The 22,240-nt window shown below is 36.1% G+C and overlaps 1 protein-coding gene across 1 annotated transcript in view; it reads right to left on the reverse strand.

Annotated features, from left to right (window-relative positions):
• Window positions 1-22,240, reverse strand: part of Cngb3 (cyclic nucleotide gated channel subunit beta 3) — a 148,158-nt gene that overhangs the window by 118,913 nt on the left and 7,005 nt on the right. The window contains exon 3 of the mRNA XM_074066994.1: window positions 13,333-13,459. Coding sequence (XP_073923095.1) covers window positions 13,333-13,459 — 127 coding nt within the window. The remainder of the gene's footprint in view (window positions 1-13,332; window positions 13,460-22,240) is intronic.

Consider the following 22,240-nt stretch of genomic DNA (forward strand, 5'->3'; position numbering starts at 1 on the left):
TCATTGTCTCTGACAGGGTAAAGGACATTGTTGATTTGGGTAAATGCAGGTAATAGTTAATAACATAAAGTTTTAATGAAAGAATAAAATCCTGGTTGCTACCATAAGAAGGAGACTAAGGTAGAAAGAAGAAAAATAGAGGAGATGAATCAACTCAAGTTATAATACATAGAAATGTCACAAGGAAACTCTCTGTGTAGCTATTTTTTTATTAATCATTTATTTTATTTTCATTTTTTTTATTGTTGTGCTGGGTGGGAGTACATTGTAGCATTTACAAAGGTTCTTACAATGTATCAAATATATCATACTTGAATTCATCCCCTCCACTGCTCTTTTATTCCCCCTCCCCTGATTCCTAGAACAGTTTCTTTCTTTTTTTTTTTTCTTTTATTATGCATATGTGCATACAAGGCTTGGGTCATTTCTCCCCCCTGCCCCCACCCCCTCCCTTACCACCCACTCCGCCCCCTCCCTCTCCCCCCCACCCCCTCAATACCCAGCAGAAACTATTTTGCCCTTATTTCTAATTTTGTTGTAGAGAGAGTATAAGCAATAATAGGAAGGAACAAGGGTTTTTGCTGGTTGAGATAAGGATAGCTATACAGGGAGTTGACTCACATTAATTTCCTGTGCATATGTGTTACCTTCTAGGTTAATTCTTTTTGATCTCACCTTTTCTCTAGTTCCTGGTCCCCTTTTCCTATTGCCTCAGTTGCTTTTAAGGTATCTGCTTTAGTTTCTCTGCATTAAGGGCAACAAATGCTAGTTAATTTTTTAGGTGTCTTACCTATCCTCACCCCTCCCTTGTGTGCTCTCGCTTTTATCATGTGCTCATAGTTCAATCCCCTTGTTGTGTTTGCCCTTGATCTAATGTCCACATATGAGGGAGAACATACGATTTTTGGTCTTTTGGGCCAGGCTAACCTCACTCAGAATGGTGTTCTCCAATTCCATCCATTTACCAGCGAATGATAACATATCGCCTAGAACAGTTTCAATAGATATAATTTTTGCATTTACATACATGTGTATACATTATTCGCACCTTATTCATCCTCCTACCTCTTTCCCCTCCACTTCTCCCCTCCTGCCAGTGCTAGACACCCTTCCCCCCCATCCCCTTGAGGCTGAATTGGTACTGCCCTCCTGTTCTCTGATTTTCTAGAAGAAAAAAACATAACCTGTGTAAGCTATCTTAAACAAACAGAAATGTCATTTTTTTCTTTTACAAAATCAGAGAACAGGAGGATGGAACAGGTCCTGCCTGGGGGGCTTGGAACCAGTGGGAGGGTGGAGGAGGTGGGGAAAGGGTGTGGGAGGGTGAATATAGTGCAAATACTGTGTACACATGTATGTAAATGGAAAAATGATACCTATTGAAACTATTCTGGGGCTGGAGGAGGGAGATTAAGGAGAATGGTGGAGAGGGTGAATTCAAGTATGATATATTTGGTATATTGTATGAATTTTTGTAAATGCCACAATGTACCCCCCCCACACCAGCACAACAATAAAAAAAATTCTGGTTGAAGCAGTTTCAGAAGAACATGGGACAGAGGAAATAGAAAATGTGAATGTAGATAGCTGGTTTCAGTAATTTGCTGTAAAGCTGTGGAAGGGAAGCAGGGCAACTGGCCTTCACATGGATCCAAAAGAGCCATTTTTTTTTGCTATGGTTGTTTAGGTGTGGGGAATGCTATAACATGTCTATAGGTTTGTAGAAATGATCCGAGAGGAAAAAATGATTAGCTGTTGTAGGAGAGAAAGGGAAAGATCGCCAGAGTGATGTCTGTGAATAGTGAATGGGGACTTAGCACACCAACAGAGTCACAATAGGATCAGTTCATTTAGAGAAATAGGAGTAGAAACTGACGAAATGGTTACCAACACAGTCATGTGCACATGGAACTTTTCTTCTGATAGTTCCTGTTTTGTCCAGTAGTCCCTTTGCTGCTTTTCCTATAGCATCGACTAGCATGGTTATTACTTCATTGTCTGCCTGTATCTTACGATAACCAGTACTTGGCTGATTCAGGTAGTCCTGTTCTGCCAGTTGGCTGCCTGAATTAGGGGACTGGTGAAGATTTGCATATGAACAGTTGCAATGAAATGAATCATTAGGCCAGGTAGAGGCAATTTGCCTAGCTGTTTTTTGGCACATAAACGAATTGCTACACTATTACTGTCTCAGCAGAATTAGGGTGAACATTTATTGCTATAGAATTATTAGATATTTAAGCTTTCTGTTTTATGTTTTACCACATTATATAACAAACTGTCCAGATAGTATGGGATGCTAGAATAGAGCAAAAATTAATGAAAACATTACCTTCCATATAAAGAAAGAACTGCCAAGACATTTCATGGGTGGTGGAAACAGCCTTACATGAAAAAAAAAAATCTGTATTTAAAGTGAGAATAATATTTAAGCCTAAAATTATACTCATAAAAATTTTATCAGAAACTTAAAAATACATATTTGCTTTCACTTTGTAATTCCCCTTCTAGGAGTGTGCTAGAGTAAAACACATAATGTTTTATTCACAAAGTGATTACTTTCAGCTACATGTATCCTGTGCTAAACATTTGAGATGAATTGGCCAGTCCTTCTGGCAATTGCCTCACTCTAGCAAATGGTTTTTCCCAATAAATTTGCTGTTCATTGCTAAAGCATTTAAGTCCCTTCCTAGCTCACAAAGGGAGGAGAGAGGACATGGTGTCTTATAAACTCCCATTCCCTGTCCTGATTCTTATAGGCCAGCCTACTTTTAGGTTGCTTATGGGTTTGCTTCCCTCAGCTTATCTGCAGAGCGTTTTTGCTGCTTCTTGAAAATCTATATGCTATGAATCAATGTGCTAGCTTTGCCATTTTCCATGCCTGAAATGATCTTTTACTAGGTGGAACTCTCATGTGCTGCAGTCACTAGGAGACATCCATCCCCCACACCCCTTTCTCTATGCTCATTTCCATCTAATGCTAAGCCTTGGCTGACTGATCACTTTCCTCCTCCCAAAAGGATTTTAGGAAATGCTGTGAGTCATACATTTATTCTCTGACAATGGGGAGCTTCCACTTCACCTATTTTAATGGGATTTTCCAGCCCCCATTCTAACTTTAAGATAGAATCAACCAAACTTCTTGTCTAGGTTCTTGCTGTTGATTTATATTTAGACTATTATGAACGCATTTATGAGGCTAGCTACAAACCTTCTGCATACCATGCAAAACTGCTTACTAAATAGTGCCAGGCAAAAATATCTAAAAATAAAAGGTATCAAAAAATATTGCAGCATAACCCAACATCCTAAAAGCAACAATCAAAATAAACTGGAGGAAATGCAATAAAGTTAATTAAAACATATAAACAATTCTTATAGTTCTGATTCTGTGCTTTAGAAATATTTTATACTGGGAACAGCATTAATGAATGTTTTCCTACAGACCATATCTCTAACTTTATAATGGAATTATATTTTTTGACAGTGAACTTACTTAAAATTCATCTATTCTTTCAAGGCAGAGATGGTAAATTGGTGACTTATAGCTATGTTTTGTTTGGCTTATTGTATAAAAGAATTTTGATTTGTTTTCATACAATTTCAAAATATGGACCTCTAGATAAAAAAATGTCAACTAAAAATCAGAGACTATGCATCAGTGGACCGTCTTCTCCTTCTCCATATGACAACTATCAGCTAGATGGCTTTTTGTGAAAGGAAAAATTTTTGTGTCACACAAATTCATCTTAGTATTCTTCTTCCTCCTGTTTCTTTTATTATCAGGCTTGCTCAGTTATTTTCAAATTATCAGAGTGTGTTATTCATGAGTCTTACTCATGATTCATCCTAGAAATCTGAGTTCGTCCTCCATGTAATTTTCAAAATCTTTCAATCAATATCCATCAATCAATTGTAATATGGCTTCTCTCATTTGTCTAGGTCCATCTATTGAAAGTCATAATATCAGTGCCATAAAGTGATAAAAAATTGTCTAATTTACTTCTTTCTATGCCAAAAGACAGAAAGTAGACACAGAAATTGTGCTTGCTTTGTTTTTCTATGGCAATAGGCAACTGAACTGTCATCTCTCCATGATAAACACTGAAGCAATTTAAGACAGGACTACAAGCTATGTCTGTAGGCTGGTTCCTCTTTTAGGGGCACTCTACAGACTCATAAACCTTATGTCTTTTATGTGCTGACTCATGTCTAACCATCAACAGAATGTACTCTTGCAGTTTCTGAAAGTAGCCTGCTTCATCTTGGTGCATGGCATCTAATTTCTGCCAACATTATTAATGGCTTTAAGAAAGCACCAATGGAGGCTTTAGCAGATAATTCAGTACAAAACATATGACATACAATTTACAGTATGTGAATACTGTATCATATTCACAACATATGCAGATACTACTAATAAAATTAGTTTCTTTGAAGTTAAGGATGGATCTTCAAATTATACCGTATTGAATACTAGAACAACTCTTTTACACCTGGGATTATATGTTCTATTGGTTGACTTTAGCCTGTTAATTAAAGTACACTGGCTTCTAGTATTCAATTTTGAAAAAAAAAGAAAATAATGGCAGCAACATCACAAAGATATCAAATTGATAGTCATTAACAATCTTAAAGTATCTTAATGTAAATCAAAATTTAAATGTATCATCAACCTTAAAAATAAAATGATCAATCCCCAAGAAAGTAGCAATGAGTGTTTTCATATCTGGATATTTTATTAGTTCTTTTTAAATTTTGCTTATTTTTTTGTGGTATTAAGTATTTTTTTTGTGTGTTTATGTAGTAAAATTTATCAAGCATGTTTCTATTGCAGTTAAACCTCTGGCTTGTTGGGAATTTATACCGGGGTGTGTGTGAAGGATAAATCCAGCTGAAGTATTTTTCATGCAGCTATCTAGTTACATCAACACTACTTATTAACTGTATCTTTTTCTTATTGATTTTAATGCCAATCTTATAACATTTTCATATGTAGTTAGATCAATTTCTACATTTTCTATCTGTTGTTTTGATTTACCTACTTATGTACTTAATCATACTTTTTAAATTATAGATGATTAAGTAAGTTTTAATATCTGGCAAGACTCAAACCATATTTGTTATTCTGATTTTTTATTGTTTTCTGGGTATTTTACTTTTTTTTTCTCCTAAATAAAATTTACAATCAACTTGTATTTAAAATCAACTAGTTATATAAAAAAAAAGAGGGCCTGGTTCTGTGGCTCATGCCTGTAATCCTTACACTACGTGGGAGTCAAAGCCAGCCCGGGCAAAAAGTTAGTGAGACTCCCATCTCTACAAATAACTGGGGTACTGTGGTGTGCACCTAAGGTCCCTGCTAAGAGGGAGGCCAGTCCTGGCAAAAATGAGAGACCCTATCTAAAATATAACCCAGAGCAAAAAGGGCTAGAGGTGTGGCTCAAGTAGCACAGTGCTTGACTAGCAAGCACAAGGTCTTGAGTTCAAACTCCAGTATTGCCACTAAAATAAAGAGGAAAACAGAAAAGCAAAAACAAATACTTTATAGTTTTTTTTTCATTTCTCAAGTTTTATATGTAAAATTTTCATTATTGTCCCTTTCTAAGTATTTTTAAATTTCCCTTATGATTTATTATTTTGAGCTCAGGGTTACTTAAAAGCTCGTTTAAAATTTTAATTGTGTAAGATGTTTTACAAACTTGAGGCTTTGAGAAAATTAACTTCTAGCTTTATGGTATAGTGTTTAGAAAATATATTCAATGTGACATTAAATCTTTGCACTTCTGAGGTCCACTTTATGCTCTAGAGAGACAGAGCATTGTACCATCCTAGGTGTACAATGGAATTTCCTGAGAAGGTATTTTTTTTGTTGTTGTTTAGTTTTCTGTTGCACTGGGCTCTGAATCCAGGGATTTGCACATGCTAGCCATGCCTCTAGCCCTGTTTAGCCTTAGTTATTGTTTGGATCTGGTCTGGAGTTTCTGCCTGAAATCAATGTTGGTGCATGATCCTCCTACCGATGCCTCTTGCATAGCTGACATTACAGGAGATGCAAGGTGCACCCCAGGCCGACTTACTGATTGAGATGGGGTTTCCCTTACTTTTTTCCTAGGCCATCTTTGAATTGCAATCCTCCCAATTTCTGAATCCTGAGAGCTGGGATCACAGGTGTGAGACATTGTGCCCAATTTTCCTGAGAAGGCTTAAAGACATGTTCATGGCTTTTATCCACTATTGAGCAGATCAAGGTAGCTGTGGGTAAGGTAAAATGCAAACGTTTGTATTTCTAAAGAGCTCCTGAATAGGTTTTACACTGCACCTCTGGCACAGCATATGATCAACTTTTATGGATGTTTTATGTAAGCTTAAAATAATTGTATTTGTCAGTTTCTGGAAATAATTCTATAAATGTGTTTGGATTCAGTTTGTTAACATTCAAACATACTATATTCCTTTTTTAAAAGTTTTAGCAAAGAATTATTTTAGTGTAATAGGATAAAGTGTAGACAAAGTCGGGGGAGAAGAAGGGAGAGGAGCATTTCCTGCCCTCATGAGGAAAAGCAAAGACTCACAAATATACTATACTCTTAATAACTTTTTAAATGCTATGCATTCTTACAGAAGAAATATTTTATAATCACCCATGCTAGGAGAGTGAGATCATGGGCTCCATTTTGTAACTGACAGAATTACATACTCTCTCTCTTACTTATTGTCATATAATTTAAAACTGTAAGTTTAGTATACTGTTTAAAATGGTATGCAATTTAGTATGGAAGTTAAGAATTGTGTTTTAATTGAGTGTTTTCCAAAATCATCTTAATGTTCATATTAAATTAAGGAAATTAAGAATTAATCAAACTCTTAATTTTTTGATGTCAATCACTGGTCTTTAAAGGGGATATTTTATTTTTTAATTTTTTTATTGTTTTATTATTCATATGTGCATACAAGGCTTGGGTCATTCCTCCCCCCTGCCCCCACCCCCTCCCTTACCACCCACTCCGCCCCCTCCCTCTCCCCCCCCTCAATACCCAGCAGAAACTATTTTGCCCTTATTTCTAGTTTTGTTGAAGAGAGAGTATAAGCAATAATAGGAAGGAACAAGGGTTTTTGCTGGTTGAGATAAGGATAGCTATACAGGGCATTGACTCACATTGACTTCCTGTGCATGTGTGTTACCTTCTAGGTTAATTCTTCTTGATCTCACCTTTTCTCTAGTTCCTGGTCTTAAGGGGATATTTTAGTTCTATCTCATTTAAAAATAGACGTAGACAGGAACATAGATCAGGCCCAGTCTAAGTGGTGGCAGAAGGGTCTGGAGGGAGGGAGGACATTGCCTGTGGTGGCCTCTCATGTAGAAAACGAAAAATGAGGCTTGTGGAAACTATTCTAAGAATGGGGGAGAGGGAAGGAGAACGATGGAGGGGTGAACTTAACTGATATGTTTAAGCACTTATGTAAATGTCACAATGTATCCCCAGAGCAACAATAATAATATGATAATTAAAAAATTTTAAAAAAGAACAAAATTAAGAAATGAAAAACTCCAAATAAACAAAAAACAAAAATAAACTCAGGCCATAAAAATGTGGAATAAATTCTGAGGGCAAACACTAATAAAATGAAATTTCATTTAATTTTAATTATCTACTATTTCAGCCATATATTATGGTTTTATATTTTACCTAGTATTTTAAATTATTTTCTTTCAAAGAATTTTCACAAATATTTAATGTCATAGTATTAGAAATATAAGTTTGCAATCATTATTAAAAATGAATTGACAATCTGTTCAAAGTGTTTTTAATGCTTAATTATAAAAGTATTGCTTAACATACAGGGGAATTTTAATTTAGGTCTAAAAGTAATGGTGCATGATTTTCATTATACATTGTATAAAACTCACAAATATATAGCTGGTTTCCTTTTTTTTATTACAAGCTTATAAATTGTTCAAGTATAAATTGCATTTCATTTTTTAAACTCAATAGCTGACATTCCTTTTCTATTTCAACTATAAAGTCACATATGGATTTTTAAGCATCTTTCCTGCAGTGATTCTTGCTTTTTCTAGTTACAAGACAATAAACATCAGTGTTTATGAACGCTGACAACATTGAGAATTCTATTCTGCTCTCATCGTGCCTGCTGTGAAATGATTGCCTATTTTAAAACCACCCAAATAGAGACTGATTGCCTTTCTTCTATGAAAACTATTCATAGAAATAACCTTCTTTCTCAGCAGCATTGGTTGCAGTGGTGATGAAGAGCCATGTTCTATACAGTGAAAGTCGGTCTTGCAGTACACCTCCGTCATGGGCACTGAACGTTTTACTCACTTCCTCACTCATCACTTAACCACTTAACCTATCAGCCATTTAACTCTGTCTCCTTTCCCAGATGTAGTTACTTGACATTTCCAAGCAAAACACATCTTCTTTTGCTTGGTATTCATTAGTGTCCATCAAAATATATCTTTTTATATTAAAAAAATAAAGATGTGAAGGAATAGAATCCAGAAACAGGCCATTTTTCTTGGTAATGGACAAATGGTATCTATGGGTCTTTCCAGGGGCGAACCCCATGTCTTTCAGAAGCTAAATGATTCATCTGACAAGGTAACAAATTGGTTGCTTTTTTGGAAGAAGATTTGCAGAGAATTTCTTTTCTCAGATGGACAATTTAGAAAATGTTGTGAAAGGATTAAAAAAAAAAAAGGAAGGGGAAAAAGAAAGCTAGTTTAATACAAATGGATTTCAGCCAGAAATGTGGACAAGTGATATTGGAATATCTTAAAAAAGTTCTTCTTGGTTGACATGTCTTTGAGATAAGTGTTATTACTATGATGAGGATAGGAAATTGATCATTGGTTGTATTTAGAATCTTATTGAGGGTTAGGTTAAAAAAATCACAGAAGTGATTTTTGTTTTATGAAATTCACATCTTTATAATAATGTAAACTTCAATCACTTCTTTTTGTGCTTATATAAATAGCTAAGTAGACATAATATACTTAAACACATACCAATATTCTTTTTTCTCAAAGTGATATTTGAGACAAGGGCACAGGAAACATTTTGTAAACTGGATGGTCAGTTGTGTAAATAATAATGGATTCTGTTGTATGACATCGTGAAGACAATTATTCTGTATGCTCAAGTGTAGAGGTTCTGCATTAAAGAGTTTGGAATAAGTGTGGGTTCAATGAGGCAAGGAGAATGGGAGATGGTGAGAATACACTGTACCCTAGCACCATAAAAACCAAGATCGCTAGCTCCAATTATGTGCATAATGGAGCTCAGTGTGACATCATGTGTCAAATTGACTGGGCCATAGGGCTCCCTGATATTTGGGCAGACGATATTTTGGGTGTGCCTTCAAAGGTGTGTTGGATGAAATTCACATTTAAACCACTAGGCTGAGTAAAGAAGACTTCCTCTCTAATGTGAGTGGATCTCATTCAGTCAGTTGAAGGTCTGCATAGAACAAAAACGCTGGTCCTCCTAAGAGTAAGGTATGTCTTTCTGTGTGACTTTTTTGAGCTTGAATATTGGTTTTTCCATGTCTTCACACAAGAAACTGACCTACTGATTCTTTTTGAGTTTACCTTGCCATCTTTTCAACTGGAACTTGTACTATTGGTTCTTCTAATTCTCAGACTTGGACTAGAATTATACCATGAGCTCTCCTTGGGCTCCAGTTTGCTAACTGTAGATCTTGGGACTTTTAACCTTCATAATCTCATGAGCCAATCCCCAATAATAAATTTCATTCTACGTATGCAGATATCATATTGATTCTGTTTCTCTGGAGAATTCTGACTGAAATAGATGGTATTTTCTAGGCCTCTATTCCTCATGGTGTCAACCTTTTCCCATCTTCTAAGCATAACAGAAACTAAAGATGTCATCAATACTTTCACACTGAAATTCTCACACAGTGATAACAATTTTCACAGGGTACATTTTCTCTAATACCAATTAACCTTTAGTTCCTATTCAGCCCAGGGCTTAGGCCAGAGGGTAAGGTAAATGCACTTAGAATAAGAAACCAATTTTTAAATTTGATTTATTAATAACCTAAAATTTTTCAGAACTTGAAAATTGAGGCAAAGCAGGGTGTACATACCTGTAATCCCACCTATTCGGGAGGTAGAGATCAGGAGGATTGTGGTTCAAGGCTAGCCCAAGCAAAACTGTAGAAAGATCCTGTCTCAACAAAAAAGTCTGGCATGGTGGTGTGCTGCTGTAATCACAGGTACATGGGACACATAGGAGGAGTACACTTGAACCCAGTCACAGGTAAAGAAGCTAGTTCCTATCTCCAAAATAATTCAATTTAAAAAGGGATGGGGCCATGGCTCAAATGTCAGTATACCTGCCTAACAAGCATGAAGCCCTGAGTTCAAACCCCAGTACCTCCAACCCCCTATAAAAATACCCCAATTTTTCCAGCTCAGGATAATTTTAGTGATAGAAAGCCAAGTAAGAAAAGGAGGAAGGAATTGAGACTTGGAACCTAAGATTGTGTCCTCCCGGTCTCTGTAATGTACTACTGGCCATGCTTGCTTCTACCCATGATTCTGACCAGGAATGGAAGCCTTGGGTGCCACTTGTGTCTTGCTCTCTCTTCCTGAAGAAGGTATGTGGTTTTGAAAATTTAGAAATTCCAGAGAAACAAGTCTAATATGTTTGGATTCATCAATTACTTAATCTGATCAATATTTGTTGAATGTTTACTCTGTGTCAGACATTGAGCTAGGTACAGGAGACATCAATCATTAGTAAAACTGACATCAATGTCCCTGTCATAATGAAGCACACAGTTGAAAGGATAAGACTGATGGACTTGAGTCAGATAGTCACATGAATTGCAACAGAGACACAAAGCATGAAAAAACTCTTATACTAGAGTCTTCCTAGTTAGGAAGACCAGGAAAGGCAATGAAGGCCAAGAAGCAATGGTTACACTGATTTCTGAAGAGTGAGTAAGAGTAAATTAGGACTAGTTTCCTTTAACAGAGAGAAAAGAATTGAAGAAGCAGAGAAAACAATATGTGCAAAAGCCTGTGGCAGGAAAATGAGAAGCGTAAGAGAGTGAACTAGGATGGGGTGGCTGGAGCAAAAAGGTAGGAAGGTAGGATAGGAGTCGGGTGCTAGGAGGTAGGAGGCAGACCAGGCAGTCTTATCAGCCATGTCCAGGAGGAGTTTTGGGTTTTAGAGCTATACTGATTGACCTACTTTCTGGGAGATTAAAAGTTTTCCATTTTTACATTTCAGAAGAGTAAAAGTACTATACTAGGAGTGAACATGGGCTAAAAGGACTGTATCCCTAAAATATTAGTTTTGGGTTTGCCTTCAGTCCTTTGAAAACCTACCACCACAGACTACTGCAAAAACTTAAAATGTATTAAGATAAATGCTAGAAAGAGATTAGTTCAGAAGGTTAAGACGTTGATTAAAGGAATGTGTACAGGTGGGAGGGAGAAAAAGTTCCACTCAAGAATTCAAGTCTTCAGCAGTCTAATCTTATCTGAGATACAGGCAAACTAATTAACCTCTCTGTGCCTTGGCTACTTATCTGTGCAGTGAAGATAATGATGACCTGCTAATAGAGGTGCAAATCAGTCTGTAAACATCAACAATTATATAAATAATATAAATAATTACTTATTTTGTTGTAAGATTCTAGTCCTTACCTCAGAGTTTAAGCATATTCTCTCTGCCTAAATGATATGTCAAATTTTATTTTTGTCAAAGAGCATTTTGTGTGTGTATGTCTTAGAGTGAGCTTGTGTTTATTTTCATATGCAGACAAATTTGTGTTCAGAAAATGCACTTTGTTTCTACTGCCTATTGTTCAATCGGAAGTATACTGGGTCCTAGATAATCATGGAAATTCCTTTTGTCAAGGGATGTTTTAACAGAGTAGGGGAGCCACTGGGAGAAGGAAAGGTGAGGTGAGGTAGGGTGGGGGTGGGATGGAGGAATAGGTACTTTTCTTATTCAATGATAATACTTCTTTCTTATTAAATAAGAATATGTTTTTATTGTTTTATTGCTCATTGCAATCATCTCAACTGTAGTTAAGCAATTCAAGTTGAATCAGCAGGCACATAACACCTTGCCAAGAAGTGGCAAGATGAGGCATTCCTAGCTGTGTCTTATTGTGGATTCATGGATTCACATTTAAATTAACATCTCTTTGTGATATTTCCAATTATTTTGGGGGAAGTATTTATAAAACTGTATTCCTAAAGTGGTATAAAGATAGTATTTTCTGTAATTATTTTCGGTTATCATGTTGCTCTTTCTTTAGCAGATGAAAGAAAGTCATAATCTTTCAGAACAATAAAATATTTACAGAATTGAAAAAGTGATTTCCTTGTGAATTCAGAAAATTCTCTTCAATTCTTTCATTTAAACATACACGTCTAGGCCAGTGAGTAAAGAGAGCAGGAGGACGGTGTGGCACAGCGGGCCACCCTAGAAGGCTTCCAAAAATGGACAGTGCTGCACAGTGGGGATGGCTGGAACCATGCCTGGAGCCTCTTCGCAGACCTACTTCATGACCTGCTTCAGGTGGAGTCTCAAGAGACAAATCCTGGACCTAGAGGAGGAGGGTTTGTGCCCAGAACTGCTGGACAGTGGCAGCACTGAGATTTATGCCTCAGAATGATGGGGACCCTGACACCACCTTATCTGTATTCTTCAACTCCTTGTTGAACTTAAGGATGTAAACCAGAGTATGCTAGACAAATTCTCTCTTTTACCTGGCCCCACTGAACCATGGACCAGTTATGTCCACCACCAGGTCATCCACATGTCCAACACCACAAGGGGCATCCATTTTGTGATTTTCAAACACTGGTGCCTGCAGTTCCAAGCTGGTCACAATGGGGCCCATGTGTCCAACTCCAGTGTGAACATTCAAATCCATCAGTCCTAGTCAAGGGTCACCTTTCTTGCAAGACAGCCTGACTTCCAAGGGATGGTACTGTTGGCTGGGAACTTTCATTAACTAACACTTGTACCTCCATGGGGACTCCAGAGTCCAGTTAGGAATCCTGCTGGGCCCTGTCTTTGGATTCTGGAAAATGCCTTCCACTGGATCCACTTCCTCCTGCTGCTTTTGGGACTGGGGTGTATACTCCTTAGGGAAGACCCTTGGGGTGCTGAGAGGGCTTCTCACTCACCCATTGGCTCATGCAATTCTTGTGGTTCTCTTACCCTTTTGCTCAACGAAAGAGGGAAGTAGGTCTTCCAAATTTTTGTGCCAGCTGAGCAACATCTCCAATATGTGATACTTGTCTTACTAAACTCTCACCTGATTGGGCCTTTTTGCCCAGTCTCCAAGTCCTTCTGCTCTGACATTGCTTGGGTTTGTTCTGCTGGACTTTGAGAGTCAGGATTTGTGGTCAAATCTCTGAAGGAATTTTTCTCAGTAGATTTATCTGTGACAAGGAAAGAGCATAGAGATAGAATATGTGCCACTCTCAACACAGTTACACTTGGCATCTAAGCTGTGGAGATGCTGTTTGCCTTTTATGAAGGCCTCCCCAAGGATTCTGCTAAGCAAAGTGGGACCTTATGCACGGGGACTTAGCATGTAAATACCTCAGGTCAATGAAAAATATACTTTGAAGGGTGGTAGGTAGTAAAAGTCCACATGTATTTCTTTCTGAGATTAGCAAAGCTGAGGTAATGCATTCATCATCTAAAAGACAATTTGATTTTGCTAAAGTGTTCACAATCTTTTGCTAAAATTGATGAATCATAAAATTTAGCAAAGTAAAATAGGCAGAAATTATCTCATTGGCATCACTTTAGAATTTGCATTCTAATTTTTATGGAATCAAGTCTTTGATTTTGATTTCGTTTTCTTTTGCTATGGCTTCTTTTCTAAAGAAGCAACACAAACTAGTATATACTTGTTTTACTTTTAGTTCAGAAATCAAATGTTTCTCATCAAACCTACAATTTTCAATTAATATACAAAATTATAATTTACCCAGTAAATAATAAACTCACTGGTAAATATTTGGATCATAGAAAAGTTTTTAATGGAAGTAAATTATATAATATTAAAAGACTTAAAAAGATAAAGAAAAATAATACAATTTAATGGTTATTCATTATCCACAGTTTTTAATTTGCTTTTAATTGGATGTACTGCACTTATATAATTGAAACCTAGCCTCAAATCATTAATCATTTTGTACTGTAATACATTACAGTTTTAAAATTTAAGCAAACCTAATATTGAAAATTTGGATGTGCAAGAATGGTAAATTAGAGGGTGATCACTTAAAAGAAATTTCACTATATAAGCCTTTTAGTATGGAATTTTCAACAATCCATCTTTTCCGATGTCCTGAACTTTTTAGGAATAAATGGAATCATAAAGCTAAGTCACTAATATACTTAAGAAGTTTGTGAATTAGAAAGCTTAAGCCCCTGGATTTCCCAGGACACTCTTTTTATTTTGGAATTATATAGTAGTTTTGTCTAAAAGAAAGAATGAAAGAAAGCAGTATTAAATATATTTCCATTATGTTTAAGTGGAAAATCCTCCAGCACCCCCCACCACCAATTTATTTGGGGTACCAAGGACCCTCAGTGTAATCACATGTTTGAAGTCTGTGTAAGGAACACATTCTAGTAGAAATATTGCAATGGGTATGAGATTATATCAAAGATTGTAGGATAGAGGCCTTTCTATACAGGCTCATGTAGTATATTAACCAGTTTCTAATAGCTTTCTAAGTTAAAATGCACTTACAATAAATAATTTTGTACTAAGAGGGGTTTGATAGAAACACGAGAAGAATCTGTATTCCCTATGTTTAGACCAAGTTATTCTTTCCCATTCAAACAAACAAACAAAAAAATCACTTTTTCAGATCTCTGACACTACACCACATTATACTGATGTAAAGAGCAGGCTATCCTTTTCTCATATCCACAAACACTGGGAAAATTATGGTAAGATATTTCAAAACAGAGTTCATAATTTCTGGCCATGGATGTCTAGTGCATTTATGGACTGGAATCCTGGAGAATGCCCATGGATTTTTTTCTGTGCTTGGATTTTTTTTTTTCATGGAGAGGATCTAGAGTTATTGTGAGCTCCTCAAAGGAGTCTAGACCAAAAAATGGCTATGGCCAATTGTGTTCTTATATTTTTGTAGGAACATCTGCTCTTAACAAAAAAATTAGGATTATAATAGACCTTGAAAAATGATTTTTAAAAATCAGAAAAAGTCTTGAATCTATAATACTGTATTATTACTGTTTTTTTGAGATAGGTTCTAACTATGTAGCTCAGGCTGGCCTTGAATGGGCAGTCCTCTCAACTCAGTCTCTTGAGTGTTGGGATTACAGGCATGCAACACCACACTCAGTTTCAAAACAGTATTTCTTAAGGGGCTTTTTTGACTATTTCATATAAAGACACATGAATATATGATATATCATCTACCATCATTGCTCATTCAAGTTATGGCATGTGTATTACATTTGCAGTGTTATTTTTCATCTAGAACCAATTAAATGCCTGACTCTTATTCAATAGTTCTTTTCTTCCATTTTAGTAAGAATTTTTTAACTCATCATAATATTGGATTAAGTTAATTCCAAGTAGATCCTTAGTACATCTTCCAGAGACATTTCCACACCTTTCTAAAATAGCCTGCCTCTATTTTAATAGGCTATTAGGAGTCTCAGCTATTTGGGAATTAATCGAGTCTAATTTGACTTGTGGGTAAGCCATTAGTTATAAAATAAATACTTTATAGTTGTTGATGAAGATGAGAAACCTGTTATTGCCTATTCTTGAATTTGAAGTAGAACAACTTTAAAACCCCAAGAGGATTAAAACACAAGGATTCCCATCAATTGTAGTTCAGTGTGGGTATCTTTTTGTCCACACAGCCAGGATTGTAGGAACAGATGGTCTGAGTGTTTGAATCATCCTTATGAAAGAGAAATTGACAATACAGACAAATCTTGCTCTGGAATCCAGGTGAGACTTTGTCAACTGCACATTGAAGTTCTTCCCAACTTCACACCTGGGTAACAGGATTTCCTCTTTTGTAGCTATCCAAAGTCTTTCTGGCAGTCACGCTCTTTGCTCACTATGTAGTGATTGCCAGACCTCGCAAGTGCACTTGGTCAAATTCTGCCCTGGAATGTGTGTCCATAGCAGATAGTGAAATCTGGAATCAAAGTGTTCTGATATGGTTGCTCTTATTGAATGTGCAAGAATGGGTACTATTGAGTTTGCCCTTTACACATCTGGCTGAGTCCATCTCCAGGCTGGCACGTTTCACACTGGGTCTGTGTAACACACTTTCAACCTGCTCAGAACCCCGTAGCAGCACATCACAGAGACCAGAGCAGGTGTGAAACATCTGCTTGCTTCTTTGAGATAGGAAATAAATGATGCAGAAACACATTAACCTTCCACATCTTATCAGTGGCATCAAATAAGTGCTAGAAAAGGAAGGATTCAAAGAAAGAACCTAATTTGAAATACAGTTGTAAATTAGAAAGCACTCTATTGAATTATCTTTGGATGGATATAAAAAGAAGACTTGAAAATGCTTTCATTGGTTGAAATGTTTGTTCTGGAGGATGACTTCACTTGGGTGAATTTCTCATTCTTATGATACCAAATCCATTGTGAATTCTGTCTCAAAAACAAATCTACTTTCCTTAAGAATCAACAGTACCTGAGTAACTAGCTGCTGGATGAATTCATAGAGATTAAATCTGGATACATTTAATACATGCATAAATGATACTATTATTTTTATCTCAGTGATTTAACATGTTGAGTTAAGGTAATGAGTACCACAATTTTAAGAAGAGTATAATTAATGATTATTTTATGTTACCCATGATTGCATTTTTGACTCAGCTTGTGGTTAATCTCATAGCTGTTAAAGTATATAATGTACTTAAAATAATTTTAATTTTGACACTTTGATCACTTTGAAACAATATGTATTTGTAGACTGTAAAATGACAAGGAGGAAGTTGACAAACATAGCCATGCATATAAAATAGAATCTGAAAAAGTGCCATTGGTAAAAACAGAAAATGACAACTTTATATTAAGAAATGAATGTGCAATCTGTAAGAAAATCCAGAGAAGGACTCAGAGTAGATGAGAGTTCTGGAAATCATCCCATATGAATAATGGTTTAAGCAATTTTGATTCCTTAAAGATTAGTGATCTGAGAGTTATTTCAAAGCCTTTGAAGGGATGTTACATAGGAAAGAAAATAGATTTATTTCTTATATTATAAAAGGCAAAAGCAAAGAGTACTTGTGAAGTTTTTTGACTTTAGGATATGTCATCTCAAGCATAGAAATTAACAAAGAACAAATATAAAGAATATGGATTCATCTAAGGTAGCTTTGGTATTATGTCAGGACCTTGGGATCTTGTTGTCTCTCAGTGTCATGCTTTGTTTCAGGAACCTTTATATTGAGAGTGGCTCATTTAGAAAACACATTTCATGTGCAGATATTAAGGAATGTGGTGAGATACCAGCAATGGGTACTGAATAAAGAACTCTAATCCCTACATCACTAATTCTCTGGGTGACTCCGCAAAAGTCACTTTTCTATAATAGTTTCCTCATCCATAAAATGAGAAATACTTTTGTCATGGGGATTTCTGTAGGGATTAGATAAAGGCTCCATTTGAGAAAAATGCAATATAAATACAAAGTGCTCCACCAGCCAGACCAGGTAAATTGCCTTTTTTAAAAAAAAAGATATACTCTTTCCAGTCTGCATAGCACTATTATATGTGGGACATGCAAGAGCTTCCATTTACTTAATAGAGTCCTAGAGCTCAGAAAAACATAATGCAACTTCCCACAAATCAGCTGTATTTTTCAGCAGAAAGAAGCAGAAAAGCACAAAGTTTAATTGAATTATGCAAATATATTTGAATCATGCAAACTACAAAAAAAAAGGCACTTAAAAAAACACACTACCCATGCTGGTTAGAATCTCTCAATGTTTTAGTTTATAGAACAAGTAATAACAATATTTTTTTTACCACCCAGAGTCTGTTCTTTTAGTAGATATTTAAAATGGGGTATGTTTTCTATGCATAACTTCTCCTTTTAGCTGATGTGAATCTTATCTGCCTCTCTCTCTTCAGTGAGGCAGCTGTTTCTGTATTATATGCAGGAATAGTTACTGATGGCACATACCTGGGCACCTAACCTAGAGTGTGGCTGGTGGGGAGCCTGATGGTGGTATGAAGAACTCTGCCCATGGGAACAGTGATTGTTACCCATACCAGTCAGACTATTCTCTGGAACTTGGCCTAAGAAATGAGTAGATGGGAAGAGAGCAGTGCACAGAGAAAACACAGTAGTCATGAGAAATGCAGCCATGCCCACTATGAGTGAGAGACAAAGTAATTAACTCAGTTCACAAGTTTTCTTAGAATGAACTTCTGCCACTGAAAGTGTCCTAATAATGTCTCTGTTAGGAATTTTCTTCATCATTTCAAACTAGGAAAGCACGTTCATATTTATCTTCTTCATGCACTAAGTTTTCAGAAATTTCACATGCCAACTTTATTCATTTCCCAATTCTTTTGTTTATCACCATATCAGATATATAAAAGTATACTTCCCACTAAGCTTTATAAATCTCGTTGTTTACTATCTAACACTATTTCTGTTTGGCTGAAATGGAGAAATGGAAACAATTTTGATAAAAATTTCATACTTAAAAATATAGATATTCCTATCTTACCTTTTGGCTGACAAATAGAACTGATAGTATGGGGTGGACCATGCTACTACGTTTAGTCATAATAGTACGTCCTATGCATTCCAAACTGGTTGGTCTTGGATCAGGAAGCCTTTACTGATTCTTATAAATTAAATTTCAGTATAGTCTCTTATTTTCCCTTTCCACATGGATCAAATTAAATTGTATTTGTTAACTGTTACTGTTAAGGACTGAAGATTGATTTCTTACTTAAACAAGTCAGAATTTCCTTTCTCCCTTTTCTGCCCTGCTCTTTCTTTTAAAACACAGTGTTTGTGTTTGAGAGTAGCTTATATCTTTCTCAATTACTGTCTAAATTGAATTGGCTGAGACGCAGCAAGGTCAGTTTGGATCAAGGTCAGTTTTGCTTGAGGCCAGGGTGAGGCCTAGAACACCTCTCTAGACCTGGAAATGGACCAGACTTGGAGGCTAGAGGTCTTGCCTCTGAAGAACTATTTGACACAGGGAGTCCAGCAAGGCACCCCATTTGTTTATAAAGCAAAGTCTAGGGCAGACATCATGAGTTAAGAGGAAGGAAGAGTAAGAGGGTAACTAAAATCATTGCCAGACTAGGAATTTTGTGTAGGGATGTCAATGCCCGTGTATGTGACCCACATCGAGTGTCTGCCGTGTAGAGGTCACAAAATGTTCTTGTGGACTGAATTGGACAAGAGTTCATTTTTTTCTCAATGATTTAAAAATATTTAAACATTTAAAATTTGAAAGATCTCAAATTAAAGTTTGCACTTATTATCTCTTTAGAGATGGTGGAACATTTTGCAACACTTGACCATTACTGCAATGAATGGTGAAGTTGAGTGGTCTCTGGCTTCTTTAGACACAGCATGTATCATCTGTGTTTGTGCTGTTCATCTGCCTTCTATCACTCTTCCAGGTCATCAACCTCAGTGTGAAATGCTTTACATATGCTACCTAATTTAATTTTCATTCACAACCTAGTGATGATGGTATTGTCTTTATTTTACACATGAGCAAACTGATACTCAGAGTTGTTGAATATCTTGACTAAAGAACTAGAGAGTAGCAGAGGTGTTGAACTCTCAAATGGCCTTTCTGTGTAATACACTGCTTTTCTTATGGAGTTTCATGATTTCTTGTAGTAAAGTTCAATTTTGCTTTTTAAAATTCTTTTTTTCTTTTTCTTTTATTCATATGTGCATACAAGGTTTGGGTCATTTCTCCCCCCTTCTCTCACCCCCTCCCTTACCCCCCTGCCCCCTCTCTCTTCCCCCCACCCCCTCCCTACCTGGCAGAAACTATTTTGCCTTTATCTCTAATTTTGTTGAAGAGAGAGTATAAGCAATAATAGGAAGGACCAAGGGTTTTTACTAGTTGAGATAAGGATAGCTATACAGGGAGTTGACATGCATTGATTTCCTGTGCATGTGTGTTACCTTCTAGGTTAATTCTTTTTGATCTAACCTTTTCTGTAGTTTCTGGTCCTCTACTCCTATTGGCCTCAGTTGCTTTAAAGTATCTGCTTTAGTTTCTCTGCATTGAGGACAACAAATGCTATCTAGTTTTTTGGGTGTCTTACTTATCCTCATGCCTCCCTTGTCTGCTCTTGCTTTATCATGTGATCAAAGTCCAATTCCCTTTTTGTGTTTGCCCTTGATCTAATGTCTGCATATTAGGGAGAACATATGATTTTTGGTCTTTTGGGCCAAGCTAACCTCACTCAGAATGATGTTCTCCAATTCCATCCATTTACCAGTGAATGATAACATTTCGTTCTTCTTCATGGCTGCATAAAATTCCACTGTATACAAATACCACATTTTCTTAATCCATTCGTCAGTGGTGGGGCATCTTGGTTGTTTCCATAACTTGGCTATTGTGAATAGTGCTGTAATAAACATGGGTGTGCAGGTGCCTCTGGAGTAACCTGTGTCACATTCTTTTGAGTATATTCCCAAGAGTGGTATCGCTGGATCATATGGTAGATCAATGTTTAGATAAAATTCTTACTTTTTATATTTTAAATTGGAATATTTTAAAGCCATATATGTTCAATTTCTACTGCTGCTATAACAAATCACCACAAATATATTGGTTTAAAGCAGCACAAGTTTATTCTCTTTTAGTTCTGGAAGCCAGAAGATTAAAATGGGCTTGAAAAGCTGTGTTCCTTTTATAGGCTTCCAGAGAGACTACTGTTTCTTTGTCTTTTCCACCTTTTAGAGGCTATCTGCATTCCTTGGTTTGTTGTCCTTTCCTCCACCCCCAGAATAATCAACTTAGCCTGTCCTTCATCAATCCATCTCCTTCAACTGTCTTTGACCCTCTTGCCTTCCTCTCAAAAAGACCCATTGATTATGCTTGAGGATATCTGGGTAATCTGAATATCCTTAATTTAAAAAAAATCATTGTAAGGTAATGAATTAATATGCTTGGGGGGTTATATCATAATCTTTCATGGCCATTACTCAGCTACCATGCTATACTTATTATAAACACTAAATTTTTATGCATTTCCATTAAAATAAGGTTACTTTAAAGCACTGTAAATTATCATTAGGTAAGTCATTTACATATTCTCTACTGGTACAAAATATTTGCTTAAAGAGGCATTTAATGTAATATAAGTGAGGTCAAAGCCTAAGAAAGATGATTGTAATCACAAGATGACATTGGTTAGTTATGTTATTTGAATCCAAAATGTGTTGCCTTCTTCATTTCCATGGCAGATATAAATTAAACCATGCTCTGCAGAAGATAAGAGTTCTATAATCAGAAACCAACATCTGCAGATTTTATGACATTGCACCTGCTTGTTTTGAAGTGAAGAACATAAAAATATCAAGCATATCTCAGAGGCTATCTTTAAACACTAATAATTTTGCTTTTTTGAAATAAAATATCTTAAATCTAACTTGGTCTTATTGAATGTTTTGAAGACATGCTAAGTCTGCAGATTTAAATGAAACTATTTCTTTCCTTCCTACTTAAATAGCTCCTCTGTTAAATGAAACTTCCACAAGAATTTTTATGACCAGCTATGAAAAATTTAAGCTTACAGATACACTTTAAAAATGTATAACAAGGATAAGGATAAACTTGTTATCACAATGATATGAACCTTATGCCTTAATGGTTGTATTTTTCTGGGTGAAGAATTGTAGATTTGAAACTCTATTATCAAGAAACTCATTTTCAAGCAGAACTGTAGCTTGAATTATCCTGGTAATTCCATGCTCTTTTTTCCCCTTGACTTCCCTTGGCTCCTGTAGATTTGTAGAGTATTTGTTCAACACCTCCATTTGTTAATCACATTTCAGTGTGTGCAATGAAGATTGTTTTATATTTGGGTGCTGGTGGCTCATGTCTGCAATTCTAGCTACTCAGGAGCAGAGATCAGGAAGATTGTAGTTTGAAGCCAATTCAGGCAAATAGTTTGAGAGATCCCCATC

This window comes from Castor canadensis, chromosome 3 (genome assembly GCF_047511655.1).
Source record: "Castor canadensis chromosome 3, mCasCan1.hap1v2, whole genome shotgun sequence".
Lineage (NCBI taxonomy): Eukaryota > Metazoa > Chordata > Mammalia > Rodentia > Castoridae > Castor > Castor canadensis.